A 23,235-nucleotide genomic window follows, 5' to 3' on the forward strand; every position below is an offset into this window, starting at 1 on the left:
TATTTTCTGACTTAAGTCATTTCTTACGTTTCTTAAGTTTTAGCTGTTTTATGACTAAAACTTAAGTTTTTACTTAGACTTAAGTTGAAATCACAACAAACTTAAGTAAAATCCTAAACTTAAGTCAAAACTTATACTTAAGATGCTTTATGAATACGGCCCCAGGTCTATAACTATTGCCCAAATATTTCATTCCCTCTTACTAAGAATTACAGGTTAAATTTTCTTTGCACTTTCACTCTATTTCGGTTGGTAAAAATGGAATTGATTAAAACTGATAAATAAAAGTTCTTCCAAATCACCACATATGACACAAGGGCATTAATCTGACACAAATGTTCCATGAATTATGTCCATTTCTGCTTTGACTGTCAAGTTACATTTGTATGCATTTCTATTCATTCTCTGGTATTACTTAACGGATCTTATTTAAACTTGAAACTGTGCACAAGGTCCGTAACTTCGATTAAAAAATATCATGAACAATTCCCTCTTTTTACTTTGAAACTCTTTTTAATGTCTTGATGCTCTTTAATTCTACTTCGGTAATTACTAAATGGATATGACTTGAACTGTTGTCCCAAATTATGTTATTTTGTCCCATTATCCACATAGGAATATTAATCACTCCATTGGTAGGTCTATTTTCTTATCTATGTTATATTTCACTTTAATGCATGGAAATAGTCGAGAGCGCTGTCTACTCCGATAATTTTTGTACAGTCTCGTTAATACAGTAAAATAAATATGATTGCAGTATCACTTAGGCTGTGGTAATAGTCTCGGAAGTGTAGAAGTCGAAATAAAATTGATAAGAACATTAAGCAATATCAAATGTGAGATTTGCAATGAAATATCACAGGCTTCGTCATAACTAGCCGATTGATTGTATCAGTTTTATATGACCACCGTAACGCCTATAAAAGTCAGAAACGGAGCAAGCGTTTTGTTCCCATACGTTTGAAAGGTGATGCACATATGACGACAAATATGCATCACCTACCTAAGATGCTAATGGGCACCAAAAAGACTATTTTCACCACCAACGAAAGCTCCCTTTATAGTGGAGTTGTACACCTCTACAGGGGGTTACAGTAAAACTTGCTATCCCAAATCTTTTACGCGAAAGGCAGATTAATAAGAAATTTCTTTTTGGCACATAGTATACACAAAAAACCTCTCTCGGTAAAGACGAATAGAATATTTTAGGTTTGAGAGCCCATAAAACTTTGTTTTTCACACGCTTTATTTTGGAACAAGGCATAATTTACAAAAATGACGATGAATATGCGAAACAAGGATGAATAAATCAACTATTTTTAAAAAACTACCACTCTCATTTTTTAAATATTATGAACTACGATAACGTTCAAAACTTACTTATTTATGGGCTCGACAGCGATCACATGAACGATGATTTCCCATTACACCCATTTTTAATTCAGAATAAGACTATATATTTTGTATATTAAAGTGATAAAAGGAAAGTTATTGAATTCACAATCGGTTCATATCTAAATATATTTTCATGTCACGCCTTTTGTTTGAGTACCTTTTAAAACAACAGTCATTTCTTCAAACTATTATTGTTTGAAAAAAATGTTTCAAAGGCATTTTAAAACCTCATCGAATTCGGCAAATGGCAATTTGTGATTTTTTTTCACCATCGGATATGCATCATCAGCAATTACAATAGTCATATGGAAATGTAAAAGTCAAGCAGTTCTGTTTTATTCTTTTAAATCTACATTGGTGCGTTGGCAATTTTTCTGAACTTCAAGTAAATTAGTTGTTATCAAGTTCAAATGCTTTAGTTACAAGAAAGATTCCACAGCCGAGTCTTTAAAAGATAAAGGGTAAGGGTAGGGTAGATTTCCCGGAAGCACAGAGCACCCGAAACATCATCCATGCATCGCAAAGAAGGCCCACAACAAGAAGAAGCTGTAACGGAAAAATATTGTAGACGGGTTGCTTCAAAAATCCAACAACATACATTATAAATATATGCTAAATACAGAAAATGGAATGAAAGTGGTGGACGGATAGCTCAGTGGTTTGCACACTGGCCTTCCAATCCTGAGGTCAGGTGTTCGATCCCCGGCAGCTACTCGGGAATTTTCAGAAACGCTTTTCAGTGTTTTCCCACCCATCTAGAGGTTTACTGGTCAGGAACGCGTGTATCAGTGCTATACACTGGGCACATTAAAGAACAAGGCTGTCTATTCGCAACGAGCTAGGCTAAGTTAGCCGGACAAGCCTGTATCTGATTTATGATCTCTCTGCCGTGGGGGCTTTGACTCACTCTGTCCCTCTGGTCAGATCGCTCTGTGTCTGTACTAGTAGAGGATGTATTATGCGCCCTGTGTGGCTGCATTTGAACTATGTAAAGCGCCTTTGAACGTGAAATTGATCATTAAAAAGGGCGCTATATAAATCTTGTATAATAATAATAATAATAATAATAATAATAATAATAATAATAATAAAATGGTGGTAAGGGGTAGATAAAAGGGTCGGATGTAGGGGGTAGGTGGAGCAATGATGAATATTTCAACAGGTAAGCCTTAAAGGCAGTATTCCTACAACATCGCAGACACACACGTACAAAAGACAATTAGAACACACACACACACACAACTAACATACACAGATAAACAGATAAGTAAGAAAAAACAACACTGTGGGGCACCGCCCATGACAAACACGTACAGATACACACACACACACACACACACACACATACACACACACATAAGCAGGAAAAAACCTACAGTCGGGCACCGCCTAAGGACGGCCGGCTGATACAATCATGGTGGGCACAAAAACTTACTCATGGTAAAAGGAGAGAGGCAGCAAATGCAAGGAAGCGTAAATGCAAGGGAAAGAAATGGAATGGGAGCGATGGGGGGTAATTGGGGTAGTAAGGAGAAAGAGGACAGAAACGCTAACAACAAACAAGACAACATGCACAACACAAAGTACGAGACGGATAGAAAACAAGCTAAAAATAAGGGCACCGCGTTTAAGGCATGCCAACCTGGCACTTACCTTATTTGCAACAAGTTAGACAAGACAGTGTAAATAAAATCACTTCCCGCTGCGAGAGACTCTAACATTAGTGACAAAATATCAGATCATATAAAGTTAAACATAAAAATGGGGTCAATCTAAGGTATAATTACACCTATGTACTCAACAACTTGTCTGAAATCATAGCACATTAAGAGCCTAATTTTTAAGGGCACGACTAAGCAAGCTGCAAGACGAAATTCCACTCCCCCGTCCGTTTTCCGTAGGACTTAGGAGGAAAGCATCAAGAAGTCTTAAACTTGATTAGTCATCGCACCATCAAACAGGAAAGCGTAGCGATTAACTGTAGAGTGGCCAATCACCAAACATGTACTGTGCTTAAAGATTTTCGCATTGTATCCATATTTGAAAATTTTTTGACACATTTTACAAATATTTGATTAAAATAAGCATAATTTTTCGAATTTTATAAACTTCACCTCCTTAGTATACCAGGTGTGTAAGACCAAGTTTTAGAAGTGTTTTAAAGTTTGTGTTATATTTCCTTAAAAGTTCAGACGATATGTAGTCAAATTTAATGAAAGCCTTCCTTTGAGCAAGCTCTTACATAACGAATAAATTGCGAAATATAGACACCGTATCAAGTCACTCACTTAGAAATTCTTGCTCTTCACGCTTTGGGTTTGAATCCTAGTTTGGGGTGTAAGATCCTTTCTTGTGAAAAAGTCATCAACCTAGCTTAGGGCAGGTAGTCAATTTTTATCTAGTCCCCATCCTTGCCTGAAATATTGCCTGGAGCAGCACACTGGCTCATCCTCTTCCACCGAAAGCTGTAATGTCGTCCGTCATATGAATTCAGCTGCATTGTGACTAAAAGCCATATATTAAACAAAGTAACGCGTAAAGAAGGAAGAACCTCACATGTTCTTTACACATATTGTTTGTTACCGAGGTTAATGCAATGTGTTTTGTTATGTTAAAATTCCAATGCTTTTATGTGTGTTACAAAGTAATAAACATCACATTAATATTTCAAATATTGTTTTTATTTATCGTACTCGGTCAACCAACTACTAGTATATAAAACAATTTGCAAAACATGGCAAATTCGTTATCAATATGCATTACTGACGCATATCTATTGACATTCTAGTATTCAAACAATACAATTAGTATTTTTATTACACTGACTTGCGTTATGCTATATATGAATCCCGTACGATAACTCAAACGGTAACATGTTCGATAATTATGATTTTTCTTCATTAAAACGTTTCAAAACAATTTTGTATAACATTAACATGCACTTAACTTCTATCACTGACAACCTTTTTGAGTTCAACGATGCATGAGAACCATAACAATCAAACAATAATATAAACATGCTGTCGTTTAAATTATCGTGCGGGAGTATTGTCCAATTTATTTGACCTGTCAAAATATGGACCCGGCTTTTATTATATTCTGTTCGAGCCTATATAAGATTAACATGAAAGTCGGGAACATGTTTTGACAGGTCAATTAAATAGCACAATAGAATATAATACATGTGTTTATAATGAAATATGAGATAAATATTTATTTACGTAGTAATTGAACTGAATTACATATGGCAATGTTTGAACAATCTTACAAAACGTGCAGAAAATACGCTCATTGCTGGTGTCTTAAAGGTTCTATAGTAAAACAAAAGAGACCATTGCAGAGTGCTTGTTTTCCTTTTTAATATAAATAATGTACTGAAAACTTGGACTAAACAATTTTCACTAATCACCAACAACGTGTAAAATATTAAATGATTAGTAGTTAGTATCCTACTTCAACGACCTAAAAATGATAAATATCCATTTTAAATTAAAGTCTGATACTTGCCATTATGAGTCAGAATGATTTCAAAGACACTTTACTGAATAAAAAGTAGCATAAAATACCCGGAAATATAGCAAAATATGAACATAAAATATCATCTCCTTATCTATATGCATTTTACTAGCAGCTAATTTTGAAAAAATATTACAAATGATAGGTAACTATACACTTCAGTTAAAGTAAGTTTTTGTCTGATCTCCATACTGTAAATATATACATAGGCATCAATTACAATTCACATAAAATATAGTGATAAAACAAACATAAATATCAGCTACAGTAAATTACAATAAATGTTGTAAAAAGTATTTTACAGCATACATCTACAAGGATGTAAACATTAGTAGTATTAGTCTACAAAAAGCATATTTACACATATAATTACTGTAGTAATGTGAATATGATCATCTAAAAGCTCAATTTTGCACTTCTTAATCGAAATCTACTTTTGATTTGTTTGTTTTGAGTTTAACGCCGTTTTCCAACAGTATTCCAGTCATGTAACGGCGGGTAGTTAACCTAACCAGTGTTCCTGGATTCTGTACCAGTACAAACTCGCGACCCAGAGGTCCGTAGACCAACGCTCTTACCTACTGAGCTAAGCGGGCGGGCTGAAATCTATGTTTGAATCAAGATGCCTTCTTTTATGTTGCAAAGCATATATGTCAACTATATACAAATATTTAAATCACTTTCAAATTGTCTATTCTGAATTTTTGTTGTATTTTATATGACAAAAATCTTTTATATTGAAACACCTTTTGTTAAATAGTTGCCATAAAATATAATGATGTAAAAACATCACATATTTTGATATATTATATATTTTAGATAATTCTGTTAGAACAAACTTAATACATATCGATGTGGATGAGGGATAATAACACACAATACTAAGAAGCTGAACTGAAAGTAAAAACGTAAATTACAGGGGCGAAAAGTGGGGACAAGGATGTAGGTGTAGGGAATGAGACACTTAGTTGAAAGAAAGAGATACGGGGTATCCCTGCAATCTTGACCTTAACCCTAATGACCATAAAACAACTGGGATCTTCCGACGTTGGCGCCAAGTCATCATGTCAAGATTGAAAGTTGCTGTTGTTGTTATATATTCTAGCTTAAGACTCTGGAAACAAAAACAGAAGAAAACAAAATAAAAGGAAAACCTAAGTCAGGTACCCTAGACCTTGACCCTTCAGGCACTGACGCTAAAAAAACAAGGACCTTTTCCTGATGGTACTAAGTCATTGTGAAACCTTTTGCAAGCTATAGCCATAATTCTCTATGACTTACAATGCAGAGTCCATTTTTAGTATCGAGGTCACTATGACCGTGACCTTTGACCTACTGGTCAGACAAAAACAATAGGGATTCTATTTAAGTGGCCTTAGTAAGTGTTAAACTTTCTGACTTAGAACACCTAAACAAAAACACATATCAAAAGTTAGGTCGGGTCCCCGTGACATTGACATTTTAAGCCACCGACAAAAAAAAAGAGGAAAAAAATATCTCCCTCTTGTGGAATGCAGCGATCTGTAAAAGTCATTAAAGCTGTTACACGATATAATTTAGACCCATGAATTTTTTTCATATCTCCAGGTCACTGTGACATCGACCTTTGACCCGCACCCCATAACACAGTGAGTATTCTCAAGTTAGAAAACTATTTTCTGAGTTAAAGCTCGGAACGGAAAAAACAGAAGTTAGGTGTGTCAACGTGTCCTTAATCTTTGAGCCACTGACCAAAGGATAATAGGAATCTTCCTCTAGTGATACTTAGTGACTTACAATTTCATAAGCCATAAATTACATATTTTACGACTTAAGAGTCGGGAAACTATGTACAATATTAAGGGCAATGGCTTCTTGACATATGGCCTAATTGAGACCCTGTTCAAGTTTTGCCTAGTCATCTGTTAACTTTTAAAACTGTAGGTTTTGTTTGTAAGCTTTGGGTTAAGCGCAGATTTTCAACAGTATTTACGTTATATACCAGCGGGCAATTAACCTTACCAGTGTTCCTGTACCAGTACAAACCTGTTTTCCACAAGTAACTGCCAAATACCCCGCATGAATTAGCAGTGGAAGACGAATTATTTCAGACACAGTGTCTTTTAACAAATCGTCACGGAGAACATACACCTCGCCCGGGGATCGAACTCACGACCCTGCGATCCGTAGATAAGGGTTCTCCCAATTAAGCTAAGCGGTCGGGCTTGAAAACTGTTGGTATAACACTTTCTAAATTAAGAGTCCGGAAACGGAACATTTTCACAAACAGTTCTTCAAAATGGGCGTCTAAACTTGAACATAATTAACATAATTATAATAAGAAAGACATTTCTTGTTACACAAAAAAGACAATTAAACAAAAGATCTTAAAACATTCAGTCAGAGAAAATGAGGATAACTTTGCTTCTTGTTATAAACATGCATATAACGGTACTTCATTAACAAATAAAGACCAGTCTTTGCTTATTGTATGGCTAGACATATGCAATACTTAAAACGCATTAATGCAGTTATTAATTACAACATTTTTCTAAATCACACCGGGAAAGCTGTCATAGTAGTTTTGTCATGTCTCTATGTAAACATATATCAAATACCTAGCTGCTTTCTTGCAAACAATCAAAAACAACATAAAAAGCATTCCAGCACTTCCGTTTCAATCTTATTGTGATTTCATCAAGACTAAGAACTTAAGAGTTACAAAAATCTGTACGCAGATCTTTTGGAAGCATTGCAAGCATCCCAGCAAAATGACAGGCGCCTCAGTTTGACCGAGTCGGTTCATAAAACCAAGACATGTACATTAAAATTCTACCTGGCTTATAACAACAGTGCTTACTTCATGAAATGAGTGATCTTTATAACGTCACAAAATATGGCTAAATCTGGTAAAAACAGTTTTTTTCAAGAAGATGTAATAAAAATATCAAAAACATAAATTGTTTAATGTTCATAAATAATTATTTTTATCTTAATATCACTGTAAACTGACATGAAGTATTTCTTTTTATATACACCTGTTCACTTCCTACATACATGTAACATCCAGTTTGCTTTGTACATTACTTTAGTCTAATTCCTCAAAATATTGTTTTCCGGTATCATCTTTTTTGTCACCAGTGCTTTTCTTCTTCTTCTTTTTCTTCTTCTTTTTCACAGCAGTTTCCCAATCACTGTTTTCAGGGATCGTATATGGTACTTCTGCATCTTTGATATTTTGTATTCTTGTTGCACCTTCTAAAGTTGGATGTTGGCTATGCTCAGAAATTGAATCCAAGTTACCAACACCGGCGCACGCGTCCTGTGGCATACTGACGAAATCCATAGCTAAAAAAAACATGACTATGTTCAACAATTTTTTTCGAAATCTATCCATAACATCCCTACACATGCTATGTTTGATTATTTATGTACTTACGTTGTATTATATTATAACCATATGAAAGCGTATCAAAGAAAAAAACAAGAGCTCGTAGAACACGAAATGCCCTACTTGATGCATTCAGTAACTGCACAAGAAACATAAATCATTTGTCACTTTACACAAAAGTTCTACTGTTCTGGGTCAATGTGACCTTGACCTTTGACCTCAAAATCAATAGGGCTCATCTGCTGCTGGTCATGATCAACCTCCTTATTAAGTTTCGTGATCCTAGGCCCAAGCGTTCTCAAGTTATAGTCTGGAAACGGTTTTAATGTTCCTGGTCAATTTATTGACCTTATGTCTACTGACCTCAAAATCAATAGAGGTCATCTGCTAGTCATGATCAACCTTCCTATCATTTTTCATGATCCTAGGCCCAAGCGTTCTTGAGTTATCGTCGGGAAACCGTTTAACTGTTCCGGGTCACTGTGACTTTAACCTTTGACCTACTGACCTTAAAGTCACAAGGAGTCATCTGCTGGTCATGACCAACCTCTCTAACGACTTTCATGATCCTAGGCCTAAGCGTTCTTGACTTATCATCAGGAAACCGTTTAACTGTTCTGGGTCACTGTGACCTTGACCTTTGACCTACTAAGGTCAAAATCTATAGGGGTCATTCGCTGGTCATGACTAATCATCTTATTAACTTTCATGATCCTAGGCCTAAGCATTCTTGAGTTATCATCCGGAAAACGTTTAACTGTTCCGGGTCACTGTGACTTTGACCTTTGACCTACTGACCTTAAAATCATAAGGAGTCATCTGCTAGTCATAACCAACCTCTCTAACAACTTTCATGATCCTAGGCCTAAGCGTTCTTGAGTTATCATCAGGAAACCGTTTAACTGTTCCGGGTCACTATGACCTTGACCTTTGACCTACTGATCTCAAAATTAGTAAGGGTCATTTGCTGGTCATGACAAACTTCCCTATCAACTTTTATTACCCTAGGCCCAAGCGTTCTTGATTTATCACCCGGAAACGGATTGGTCGACAGACCGACCAACCGGCCGACGGCCGGCAGACCGACCGACATCTGCAAAACAATATACCCCTCCTCCTTCGAAGGGGTGGGGGGCATAATAATGAAAAATATGCACGAGGATCATTGTAAAATTAATGACAATCGCGCATTCTGTTAAGTTTGACGGGCAAGAAACTCGTGTTTTACAGGGATTATACAAGAATGACTCCTTTACAATCCTGCAGTTTTATTGAAAACTACGGTTTCGGAGATGTTCAGTTTTGTATCAGGTGTAGTCATATAAACAAAACGAAATGCAGCGTACACATATCTGGAATCAGAGCGTACATTTAAGTACATTGTTCTTTAAAAATATCAGGAAGGCAGATACTCAGCGAACTGCATACTTTATTATGTGAGGTTTGCAGTATCAGAGTTAACTGTTTGCAGGTGGGTATGTAAATTTAAAAATGGTCAGGCAGTCCTTTAATGCAGGGCTTGTCCTGGTAGGTCCAAAACAACAGTGACGTCAAAGAACATTGCTCCTGTAAGACGGTCGATTGATGAAGAAGCCAGGTATACAGAGTCTGTGATAGCGCTCTTTCTTGGTATGTGAACGGAGAGAACTCAAGAGATTCTCGCCAAGCGGTTGGTTTAAGAAAGGTTTGTGCCAAACGGGTACCTCACATTTTAATTGAGGAGGAAAGGAGGAGGGTCAAAAGTGCTATAGAAACGCTGTAAAAGATCTCAAATTTACATGATCGAACAATATCACAAATCCTAACAGGAGATATAACCTGTATATACTTTTTTGAGCTACAGCGCGACGTTGACAACTAACAGTGACATCGAAAAGGTGACCGTAGACCAGTAATTGCAAAATTTTTATTCCATCATCTTTTACTCAAGTGGTAATGTTGTACAAAGTCCTACACCGTTTGGAAAGTCGGTCACTAGAAAGACAAAGTACCGGCAACTGTAAAACGGAAACAAAATCAATGCATCCAATGAATGGTCTTTGTGGTCTCCAGTTGACCCATGACAACGCTGCTGCTCACAAAAGTGCTATCTGTCAAAACGTTTCTGAGAGATGAAAAATGGTATCTAAGTCCTTGTAAATTCTTCTTTTTTCTAAGGGTGAAAATGATGCTGGCTGATCGCAAATATTTACCCAATAAAACACTTAGGAGTGGTATTTTTTCAGTTACTAAAGACCATACCGACTTCGGAAATGTTTGGAAGTCAATGGCAAATACTTTGAAGGGATAAAATAAATTTTACGTGTGTACACAGACTATTTACCATATTCCAGGAAGTTTTGTTTGTCATTATTTTTAAAAATGTCCCTCGTGTTTCGGTTATTGCAGAACATATTCGGCTAATTTCAACTTTCAGATATATTACATGATCCAAATTTGGCAAAACAGCAGTGTATTAGGGGGTGATATATAAATTACTATTGAAGACGACGGAGTTATGTTCCTTGTCATGATCATCTACAAATTAAAACAAAATCTTATCAGAGGTTACAAAGTAAAAATAAGTTAATAAAATACAAATCAGAACATTTTCAACATTAACCTTAGATTGAGTTACGTTTCAAGGCATTTGCATTTCATTGCCTACCTGTATACCTTGAGGAATTGTGGAAGAAATACGAAATATATTGTATAGAATAGGTGCCAAAACTCCTGTCACTGTAGCTTACTTATTAAGAGAAAGTTCGAACTAAGGAATAATGTATTTCGCGCACATGATTTTCACAGGATTTTGTTTTTACTTTTCGACCATTCTTATAAATCTGAGCGGAACAAAAATAAATATATTTGTTCCAAAATCCAAGAAAGGACACATTTTTAAACTGATACAAGTTATCTTCTACGAAATAAATGTGTTTCAAAGGTTCACACTTAGAACAGAAGTTAAGATGAAACTTATGAACTTTTGTGAAACAGACCCATGCTGGCCCAGTACATGTATATCCAAAGATACTAATTTTATAAGAATAGACTATATTCCTTGAAGATTTTAATGACGCCACTCGATAAATATTTGACTGTTTATAGGCAATGTATTGAAATTTGGTTATAGTTCAAAAGGTAATCATTAATTAACAATTCATTACCTTAGTAAATTATAAGTTAATATTGACAAAACAAACATGTTCAATAAAAAGTTTTACGTTAATGAAAGAATCCCAGCTGTAGATCACCAAGCATACACAAAAGGCTTTCAAAACACTTAGCAATAAATAGAATTTCAGTATAATAAGAAGAAATGAAATGCACTTAAAATTGTTTTTCTTTTCTGCACATTTGTGGACACAAACTACATATACAGTCGCATTCAAATACTGTCGTTTAAGTGAGGCGTAGGTATTCCTTCCTTTTTAGTTTGGTTTAGAAGAAATATTATTGTAGACTATTACATAATAAACTTAGTTTTGGTTCTGCAAATTCAGTTTCTTTTATAGTTGGCCGTCCTAAGGTTATATCCAGACAAAAAGTACTAGTTAACTTCATTATGTTTGTCCAAACCACTTGAAAAATCTAGTAGAAGTTATCCACACAAGAATTTTTCGGACAGGGTGCCAGACAAATAGAAGAAAGGAAGATCGAACAGACGGACAAGGCGGCATCTTTATGTTCCAAGTAGCATAATAATTAATGTGCGTACAATAACAATATGATTAAAAAAGAGGGCCATGATGGCCCTATATCGCTCACCTGAGTTTAGTTGCTTGTTTAAACAAATTTCTTTGCTTAAGTTTTACTAACAAAAAGCAGGTGAGTAGGTCATGGTAAAAGATTATTCAAGATAACTACTGAAATCTGTTTTTAAAATTAAACTGGTGGTCCAAATGTCTTTGCTGTAGCTTCTAAAACAAGAACGTAGGTCAGTAGTTCAGGGTTAAGAATATTAAAGATGAGTATGGAAATCAGTATCAAGTCAAACTTGGTCCAAAGTTCTATGCTGTACCTTCAAAAACAAGAAAGTAGGTCAGAATTAAGGCAATTCATGATGGATATTGAAATCTGTATCAAACATCACGCCTGTGGTTCAAATTTCTTTGCCCTGCTTCAAAAACAATTAAGCCCATGTAAAACAAGGGACAACCCGGGTGTGGTCGATCTTGACCCCAGGGTCATGATTTGATCAATCTTAGTAGAGAACCACTAGAGCATAACACATACTAAACATCTGGGACTTATGGTTTAAGACAAGATTTTTTAAAAAGTTTTTCCCTGTACAAGTCTATTTAAACTATGTGCTCTCCCCCGGGGCGGAGCCATATTTGATCCCTGGGAATAATTAGTAGATGACCCCTATATGATGCTACATACTAAATATCAAAGCCCTATGCCATATGTGGTTTTGGACAAGAGAATTTTCAAACTTTTTCCCTATATAAGTCTATTTAAACTATGTGCTCTCCCCCGGGGCGGAGCCATATTTGACCCCAGAGGGATAATTTGAACAATCTTGGTAGATGACCCCGATATGATGATACATACCAAATATTAAAGCCCTATGTGGTTTTGGACAAGAAACATTTTCAAATTTTTTTCCTGTATAAGTCTATACACACCATGTGCGCCCCGGGGTGGGGGTCATATTAGACCATAAGGGGATAATTTAAAAAAATTTGGTTGAGGATCACTAGATGATGCTACATATCAAATATCAAAGCCCTAGGCCATGTGGCTTTGGACAAGAAGATTTTCAGAGTTTTTCCCTATATAAGTCTATATGAGCCGTGTCATGGGAAAACCAACACAGTGGGTTCGTGGCCAGCATGGATCCAGACCAGCCTGCGCATCCGCGCAGTCTGGCCAGGACTCATGCTGTTCGCTTTCAAAGCCTATTGGAATTGGAGAAACTGTTAGGGAACAGCATAGATCCTGACCAGACTGCGCGGATGCGCAGGCTGGTCTGGATCCATACTGGTCGCAAACCCACTATGTTGGATTCTCGAAGCGCGGCTCATATAACTATGAGACTCCAGGGGTGGGTCCATATTTGACCCTAGAGTGATAATTTGAACAATCTTTGTAGAGCCCCAATAGATAATGCCACGTACCAAATATAAAAGACCTATGACCTGTGGTTTTGGACAAGAAGATTTTTAAAGATTTTCCTTTCGGTTCCCAAGGCAACCAGAGTTCTATATAGAATTTAATTCTTTGAATATTTTTTAAAGAAGACCGTCAAAGAAACATCCCTGTGAAGTTTAATCAAAATCGGCCAAGTGGTTCAGGAGGAGATGTTGTTTAAAGGAAAGTGTGGACGGACGCCGGATGGCCGGCGGAAGCCGGACGGTGATCGATCACAATAGCTCATTCTGAGCACCTGGAGCTAAAAATGGTAATTTCAGAATAAGTGATACAGACATTTTCAATATTTTAATGTTGTTAATTCAATAACACATTGTGTTCGTACCTTTCAAATAAACTTTAGTACTAGTAGTTTTTCATTACTTTAGATAAATTTCCCTATATATTGTAGACAGTTTTGCCAAGTACTTTAATTTGCAGTGTTCATCAGTTGCAGGTCTTTAATTTTCGTCACCCTATTCTTCGTTAGTACAATGACTACAATTATCAAATCATACTGTCTTAAAACATCTAAATTAAAGTGTCCGTAGATAATTCTAGAGTTGTTTCTTCTTTCTTTTCTTTCTATAAAATATTTTGATGTGTAACACGTGACCTTTACTGGATACAAGAAACAAAATACCACTTTTCAATAGTTGATGGTTCAACTTAGACAGAAATCTTTTGGTCGCGCAACTTTCTCTATATCACGAAAGATATAAGCACAGAAAAATATTACAGAGTATACATGTATTTGGATTTGTACCATATTAAAATGGGCATTTTAACAGTATTTTTTTCTCATGTTAGTGCTGGTCGAAACAGTATAAATGATTATTGTCTGTATTGAAAAGAACGAAATAAAAATAAAAAGCTGTTTAAATTGTTAACATGATGTTTATATGTTGATATGATAATAGAATAAAGAAGGACATTGTCAAAATTAACGTTTTATGATTCTCAGACACATATAGACGATGTATTGTTATAAGATCTTCTGTAAATCTTTTTGGTTTTGTCAAGACGTTCTATCATTTGATATATTCTATGAATATTGTTCCTTTACGTCACTTCTGAAATAGTAATGAATCCTGGTAAAAATATAAATACCTTCTTTTTGTAACTGTTCCCAGTAATCACTGTCTTGAGATATATGATGTAATGCCGAATCAGGTTTTTCTTTGAACAATCCAAACTGCTCATTGGGCTCTTTCGGTCTCACAGCTTCCCTCGGAAAAGAGGACGCTTTTGAGAAAAGTAATTGATTAACTGAATTATTCGGTAGGCTAATAACACACTTTGATTGTACTTTTCCTCTGACAAATGTAAATAAGAAGCGATATATATGTTCATTAGTTTTTCTTTAGCAAAACATGGTTTGTGATCATGTACACGTTGTTTACTAGTGACGAGATAATTAATATAGTCAGAAATAAAACTGAACATAGCAGCAAATTTATCAAAGAACGAAATATATTTCCACAAATTCTGAAAATTGATTACAGTTCTGTTGATTCGTATCTAGACATTTTGTTAAAAATTATACCTGGAAGTTGTCTTTCAGACAACGGATGTACCTGCCGAGTAGTACCTTTCGAGGCTACGGTAGCATAATCCAGGTGTTGTTTCGAATTGGATGATCTGTTGCCTCGATTACGTACTAAACATGATAGGAATTTTGCATATTTAACTATTTATCTCAGAGTATACACATAGAGAAACATTGTCATAATGCAACTCGCAAACATGGAATAATTATTGTTGGTAAATCAAACGTTATTTCTCGAATTGCCAGTGTAATGAAGTCTTCAATATGTAAAAAGTATTGTCGGTAGACCTTACACATCGAAATAAATGACAATTTAAACTTTGCTTAGCTACAATCATAATATGGACAAAGTGGACTCAATTCATTCCCGCTCGATTTTACATAAAACATGCAGTAAACTAAATACGAAAATAATACAATAGGTCACACAAACTAAAATAGTACTCGTCTATTAAACATGCACGATCAAATTTTATTTCTTAGCTATTTTTAAGTCCACCGTGAAATCAGTTACCATTTTCCAAGACATTATCAGGCTCATTTGTAGAAGAGATTTTAACAGAAGTCACGACTACTCCTCGAATATCACTAGTCTGAGCTTTCACAGAGATATCAGAAGGTTGATCACACCATGAAGTCTTCAACTGCGGCTGTGTATCCGCAATATAGTGCTCTTAAACATACAATATATTCTATATAAAATAACGTCGCATTTCTAGACAACGTTGTTCCTTGGTTCTTATCTACGATATGTCACGGTATAGGACTTGAATATCAAAACGGAGAGAAAGTGTGCAGCCAGACCGGGAATCGAACCCAAGGCCTCGGAATACCGTTCCGATGCTCTACCGACTGATCATCACTGTCGCTGTAAAAAGGTTGGCACTCAGCCAAATAATATTTGATTAAAACAGATTCATCTGTTTCATTAGAACTATAACTTTATAACATGATTATTTGTATTAAAACTTTATTGCATGCAATTTATTTCAGATTATCAATGCAGTTGTTACCGTCTTTAGTATTTCTATTCCTTGGCAATTTAGGGACCGAGTCTTGAATGCTGCATAGGACCGCATCTCCAGAATTACGAGAGTGTTCCAATGGAAAGCTCACAGACCAGACCTCACTTCTTGTTGATTGTTTAGCATTCTTTGATTCTCCTATACATTCAAATAATCAAATATCTCCGTTTCAGATATCGACTAAGAAAATAAAAAAAATCAGATAGGGTGATGAAGCTATGATTTTGCTTCAGTTTAATAATCAAAGACAGACTACCATCAATTGCCACACCAGGTGAGGCACTTCAAAGAAGATAGCAATTACAAGTTACGATTTCCAGAGGCTTACCAAAGAAAGACACTAACAATGGTACAAATTTATGACAGAAGACACTAATTAACTTTTTATCATTATGAAAGGTAGAGTAATTGCCTTACTTCACATGCACATATCATAAATCCTATATTGGGGACCGAATGGTTGTTAAAATAACCGCAGACATAAATCACAACAGAGGGGCCTCCATGGCCGAATGGATAAGGTCGCGGACTTCAAATCACTTGGCCCTCATCGATGTTGGTTCGAGCATCACTTGGGGCGTTGAAGTCTTCGTGTTAGGGATCAATCCAGTCGGCTTACGGAAGGTCAGTGGTTCTACCCAGATGCCCGCTCGTGATGAAATAATACACGGAGGGGCACCTGGGGTCTTCCTCCACCATCAAAGCTTGATAGTTGCCATATGACTAAGTGTGTCAATGCGACATTAAACCCAATAAAATAATTCACAACAGACTCAGGTGAGCGTTTTATGTGGACGTGTCGACCTGCCATGTACCAATATGAAAATTTTCATTACCTTCAGAATTCGACAAACCTCTAAGGGCGTGTGTTTTTCTTGACCTATTTGACATGTCTGAAAAACAGAATACCTCAGTAAAATATTTGTGTTAAATCAATAAAAAGATAATTTCTCACCTTTTACATTTTTAGTAGTTTGTTTCTGTAAAGCTACTATATTCGTAATTTTATAAAGCCGAAATATTTGGCCTGTTTAAACTCATATCTATTATCTTACAAAGCAAACGCATGGACTGTTATGCCTATATCCATAATCGTTAAAAGCAGAAATATTTTGCATGTTATGTTTTCTATTGCCAATTTGTGAATGATATTTTATTTCGTCATTGTTTTGCTTAAAGATGACACGTTTTCGTATTTTGATGTTGATACCCGGCAAACAGTTTCACAAATATCATTGTTTGATCTCAAGCACTCCTTTTCATGTGTGGAAAACTAGTAATCCAAGAACACTGGCTCGATTAAATTACTTCCGATACGTATCTCATAATAGAGGGCATCAAACCAGACAATATATTATGTTTAAATTCTAGTTATATTTTCTAATACCGTTTTCTGAAGAACTTTTGCGTTGGTAAAGGGTATAGTCTATTTCCCTTGGTTTAACATGTACTGTAGCCTCAGACTCCTCAGGCGTATCCACGTTATCATCACCTCCACTGCCGGACAATTCCTCACCTAGATAATTAAAAACAAAAGTATTTGAATACTATGTTTCAACCTTGTATTCAATAAAGAGACACATACATACTGAAAAATTTGTTCGGTATACCTATTATTCACGTAGTACTTGTTGTAGGCAAATTAGAGACATGTGATGTTTAAGAAATGTCATTAAAACTTTAAGGAAATACTACAATTAATTAAAGCAAAATAATGATAACTTTATATTTTGTAGAAAAAAGCACAGTTCCGTAATTCCGTTTTGAATATATTTAAAATGAAATCAAGGCAATATTTATAATAAAAGTATGTTCATTTTGTCTCTGTCTTACATTTTTCAACGACATCGAATGCCCTTAGCCCGCTCCATGTGAACGCAAGCACAAACGTCACCTGGCGATTTCGAAGCTGTGCAGACGGGTAAAATGCTTTTATCTTGAAAAGATGATCACCTTTTGGATATTTAACCTGAAATATTGTTCATAATTACAGACAGCGAACGCAAGCAAACCAAGACCATTATATAATACATTATTTCGAAGAGTAGGGGCACATGGATTAAATATTAGAGTTTGAAATATTGGTGTTACCTGTCACTGACATGCAGTCGAAAAATAAATACTCTAACGCAACGCTCGATTCAGAATACCTGGATGAAACATGAAAAGTGTTGATTCGTAAAAAATAATTCACGAGGCAAGAAAGGTCGAGGACAATATTTTTCTCGAATCCGCGGTTACGAGTAGTTTTTCTCTGATATAATTTTCTATGTAATTTTGTATGGTTTTATAAAGAATAATGATTTTAATAAAGACTGAACATTATAAACCCATTCATTTAATCAACTCAGACTGCCGAATTCGATCTCTGGAAAATCCACATGGTATCAGTTGATTCATTATATATTGTTCGGTAACGAAATAATCGGTTTTCACTTGTAAAAGTGATGTTACAGCTGAAAAGTATGAAGTTTAATATTCAACACAGTTTATCGGCGCGGTCTTTTGGGAGGTTATCTCATACTGTAGAGACTACAACAAGTTTGTACGTTTGAACCGTTTTCAAGAATATTTTACTTATTTCATATTGTTCAGTTGCCATACCTTTTCGCTATGGTTCAGTATGTCATAAAGGTAAGTGCTTATATTAATTACTCATATAATTACATGCATTATGGATTTGGATTGAGATCACTCGAAGTGCTAAGGGACTGCCCAAAATTTTAAAGTAAACGCGTCTGATGAGTGACCGCATCCGATAATCTGTCGAGTTGACTACGGATAATTTTTAGGTAACTATGGACGGTGTTATAATAATCATTAAGTCGTAATTGTTATTAAACATTTAATCACTCAATTTAATGTACATCGCAAATATGTTAATAATGTCATACAAATTTAAGGTAACCAACAGTTTTTTCCAGAGTTTATAAAACTAACAACGTAATGAATTAAGCGGAAACACAAGACGAGACACGCTAACACGCTTATCAATCAACTTCGGCTGACAGTTTCGAGTGATTGAGATATCAATAAACGGGATTTACTCATGCCGGGAGTAAACTAATTTTCGAGTCATCGCATTTTTGAGCCATTGTATGTCAAGAAATTGCAATTTATTTACGTTGAAAGTATTTTGAGCCACTGTAATCGAAATTTGACTGTGAATGCAGCTGCTTTTTACATACAATTCAATACTGTTCTACAGAACAATGGTTTAAGTATCAATATCTTTTATTCATTTAAATACACATTTCAGTTTTGTCATATGTCGTTAATTGCAAATCAAGAAAATCAAATCATGCTTTACGTTTTTACCCATCCGTCCGTTATAGCCTTAACTCACACGAAGTAAAGTTTAAAAGTACAATATATATTTTCATGAAACCTTGTACCCGAATACACGACTAAATGGAAAATATGCACGTTTATTTGCTATGTAAACAAATAAAGAAAAATATTACACAAAGTTGCATAGTGGTGATTCAATATAACCTAAAAATTACATGATATTTCTTCATTAAAGTTGCAACTTACCACATGCTTTATAACTGTTCCAGAGTCATCAAGCGTGCCAGTTAGCCTCTCAAGCTTGTCTGCAACAAATGGTTCCCGCCAGAAATAGTCTTTGTAGAGATACATACGAGATATTCCTTCTTCCTTTTCTTTTTTCTCATGCCATTTCATCTCGATTTCAAACAAATCAATTACACCGAGGTGACCTTTGCTAAGTGCAAAGTAAGTTTTGCCTTTATTGGCTTTCATTTGTTCTCGGTTTGAAATATAATTGTTTTTTTGATATGACTGTTCCCATAGTTCCAGTACACGGATATAGGTGTTCGGCGACGACAAATTCTTGAATTTAAACCGCTTTCCTGATGGCCAATGAAATATGGAATAAAATAAAAAGGCTTCTAAGTACGATCGTTTGACATCGTTTTGCGTCTGGGTATCAAGTAGTTTTGCGGTATAACTCAGCAACTGGCGATATAGGCCTTCATCAATGGCAGAGCCCGTCGTCAAAAGTTCCATAAAACGGAAACCAATGAAAAACAGAAGATCCCTTGTATCTGCATTTTCTGGTCTTAACTGATTAAGATTTCGCTCGGCTTCTAAATATCTCATCGCCACAAGCCTATCCTTTGATTTAAACGCCCTCATTAAAGGTTTCAGTCCGTATCCAAACTTCAGTTGGTATTTCAAACCGTGACTTCTATAAAACCTTTCATATCTCTCTCGGAGACTCAACAAAAGAACGTCTTCTGTAGTGTATATTGTGTAGATCTTTTTAACCTGATAGTTCCGTTCTTCGACAAAACGTAGTGCATCCGCAACATGGACTTGTCTTTTTCCACCCACAATAATTTGTTCTATACTTCCATTTTCATTAAGATCGGACAAGAAAGATCCACCAATGTCTCTGTCAGGATTTGTCAAGATCTCTATGAGGTCATCTTCGTTTGTATAACATTCAAATAACTCGAATATTTCTAGGAGTCCAACCAAAGTTCTAACTTCCATAAAATAGCAGCTCAAATTACACCGATCTTTCTCGTAAGCTGTCCCTCACTGAATTTGTCTATAGCCTTAAATGCTAACGAAATGACGCCTTTTGCATTGTCATCACTAATTTTTTTACCACCTTGGCAGTTCATTTCCTTAATGTATTCCATATTTGTTTTGAATACTTGCCCATAGGTATCAAGCAAATAGGAATTATTCTGACACATCTCAATAGAGTCGCAGATGGCCTCTTCAGCAGCTTCAAAATCTTTTGTGTGAATGATGTTAAATCTAGCCAGCTGTTGCCCAACAAACGCATCTCCAGTTATTGCAATGCATTTGCGCATGACACGCACAACACTGGCTTTTCCTTCTTCTATATCATTTGTATTTTGCTTATCAAGGAATGCAACTATTAATCGCGAAAATTTGTCTTTCACTCCATCTTTTCCTTTTCCACTGTCTTCTCTCGTTTTGAATAAGGAACAAACTTCTTCGACGAAGCGTGCCGACTCACTGTTATCTTTTGAACAATGACGCTCTGTTTGGCTAAGTATAAACATCATCATATCCTCAAGACTCAAAGCCTGATTTTCCTGTATAAAGCGTAAAATGACCTCTGCAAGAGGTTGGGAAAATATACGCAAGCCTCTGTTTCTTACCTCATAGCCAGATCTGCAAGCAAACAAACTTAAAGACTGAGAACTCAAAATTTCTGGAGGTCGCCTGTTTCTGACTACCTGCTTTCTTCGCATTCCGTACGGTTTTCCATCTCCAAACTTATTCTGCTTTGTCATGATTGGTATACCTACAAGTGAATCAAATATACTCTCAGGAACAAGTATACCTATCTCATAAGTGCAAATCAACGAGAGAACCTTCAGAATGTTCATTTCAGATGGTGAGACTTCGTTCATTATTTGCTCTACCGTAGACTTGATATATTCTTTGTCAAAGGAATTTCTCATGACATTGAATGCTATCAGAGTACTAACATCAACATCTGACTTTTCCAATTCCTTGTATTTGTTTTCAAACCAAGTTCTCTCCCTCTCTGTCAAACGATGTTTCAAAGTGTTTTTTACTTCTATTTTTCCATCTTCAGCCTCTTCCACAGGGTCATTTGTCAAAGCAACCCGAGATATATTTATTACAATGCCAAACAGTTCTCCAGGAGATGCTGTTTTGTAGGCTAGCTGCTGTAAACCTTTTTGGAAAAACATGTTACCATCTGGCTCATCATCTAGAAGTATTATAACAGGTCTAGGTTTTGAGTCTTTGTATTGTCGAAACTTTTCTATTTCTTCAACAGTATTTTCTGTGATCTGTTTTACGACACAACACCTAAACGGTTCGCTAATACACCGAGCTTGACTAAAATGCCATATTAAATGTCTGCCTAATATGCTTCCGCCAGCTCCAGGCTCATGCCTCACCTCCACAGATTCAACTAGCACTTTTCCGTCTGTCCTTGTCAATTTCCTTTCAACTGAGGATCTCAGTTTACTAAAAAGATCTCTCTCTCCATGATGCCCATAGTAGAAATTCCACCAGGAAGCCTTCTTTCCCTGATAAAATTTTGTTTCTTCTTCCTTTTGCTTAATTTTTCTTTCATCAGCTTTCAATTGCTTTTCGTCATAAACACATTCTTCCATGCTAAGAATGTTAATGTCTTTCCATTTTTCCTTTTCTTTTTGTGTTAATTCTTCGTACGTTCCTGACGAATTTGGCAGTTTGCATATATTATCCGAACTTTCCTAGAAAGTTTTTCGAAATACCTTAGAGATATCAAACCAGGAGAGGCCAGAAAACAAAGACGAATTTATCTTTTCGTTTCCAATTTTTCTAGAAATTTCATTGCCAAAGATTTCTAACATTGCAGGGGTCTCACCTATTATTATACATTGATGTTTGAAAATACGGATAAAGGCCTCACGCGCAAATTCAACCATCGGATCCTTTAATTGAGATTCTCCGAAAACCAGAAAGAGGACTTTTGCACGTAGTGGAGGGATCTTTTTCTTCATATATCGCAGGACGTTTTCTAATGGAATCATTCTTTGATCTGTCCAAGTATCTGCATCTAGTACTTCGATTTAATTATTCCCACAGTACGACCAATACGCATTTATGTAATATTTATGTACGCATCTATGTAATGATACACCAGTTTATGTGTTGCATAGTTTTACATTATTGCTTAAATTTATGGCACGTGACTGCGAGAATGCCATGCCTCTAATGCGTTGAAAGAATTGGTTAGAAAATAGGTTCAATATTTATTTTTACTATTCTGTTAGTCAAATTTAACGCACATAATCCTGCTTTATGACTGTATGTCATATGGTAGACACATGTAACAATATAAAATCATGAATCTGTCAAAGCGGTGACTGCAGTGATTTTATTTATGTACTTCAAAGTCCTCTACCGAGATAGTTCAAATTAATACCATCGGGTTACAAGAAGCCCCGCTCAGGGGGTCCAAAGTTTTACATTGACATACTGGAAAAAAACATTAAAAATCTTCTCGTCTGAAACCACAAGACTTGGGCCTTTGATATTTTGTATATAATTTTGCCTTGTGGTCTTCTACCAAGATTGTTCATATTGTTACCCTTGGCTGAAAAGTTGCCCTGCACCGGAGGTCCCTATTTTTAGTCAGACTAACAAAGGCACAAATTTAAATATTTTCTTGTCTGAAACTGCAATACCTAGGCTTTGCTACTTGCTGTGTTGCATTATCTATTGGTCTTCTACCA

The 23,235-nt window shown here is 35.8% G+C and overlaps 1 protein-coding gene across 1 annotated transcript; it reads right to left on the bottom strand.

The window, feature by feature from the left end:
* Positions 1–4,054: 4,054 nt before the first annotated feature.
* Positions 4,055–22,564, bottom strand: LOC128549490 (uncharacterized). Its single transcript, XM_053526191.1, is given in 10 exon segments — positions 4,055–8,238; positions 14,507–14,641; positions 14,943–15,056; positions 15,460–15,618; positions 15,959–16,108; positions 16,807–16,863; positions 17,358–17,486; positions 17,804–17,939; positions 19,508–20,506; positions 20,509–22,564. Coding segments are annotated over 10 exon segments (3,759 nt in total). The 5' UTR covers positions 22,129–22,564; the 3' UTR covers positions 4,055–7,978.
* Positions 22,565–23,235: the final 671 nt, after the last annotated feature.

Source organism: Mercenaria mercenaria, chromosome 16 (genome assembly GCF_021730395.1).
Source record: "Mercenaria mercenaria strain notata chromosome 16, MADL_Memer_1, whole genome shotgun sequence".
Classification (NCBI taxonomy): Eukaryota; Metazoa; Mollusca; class Bivalvia; order Venerida; family Veneridae; genus Mercenaria; species Mercenaria mercenaria.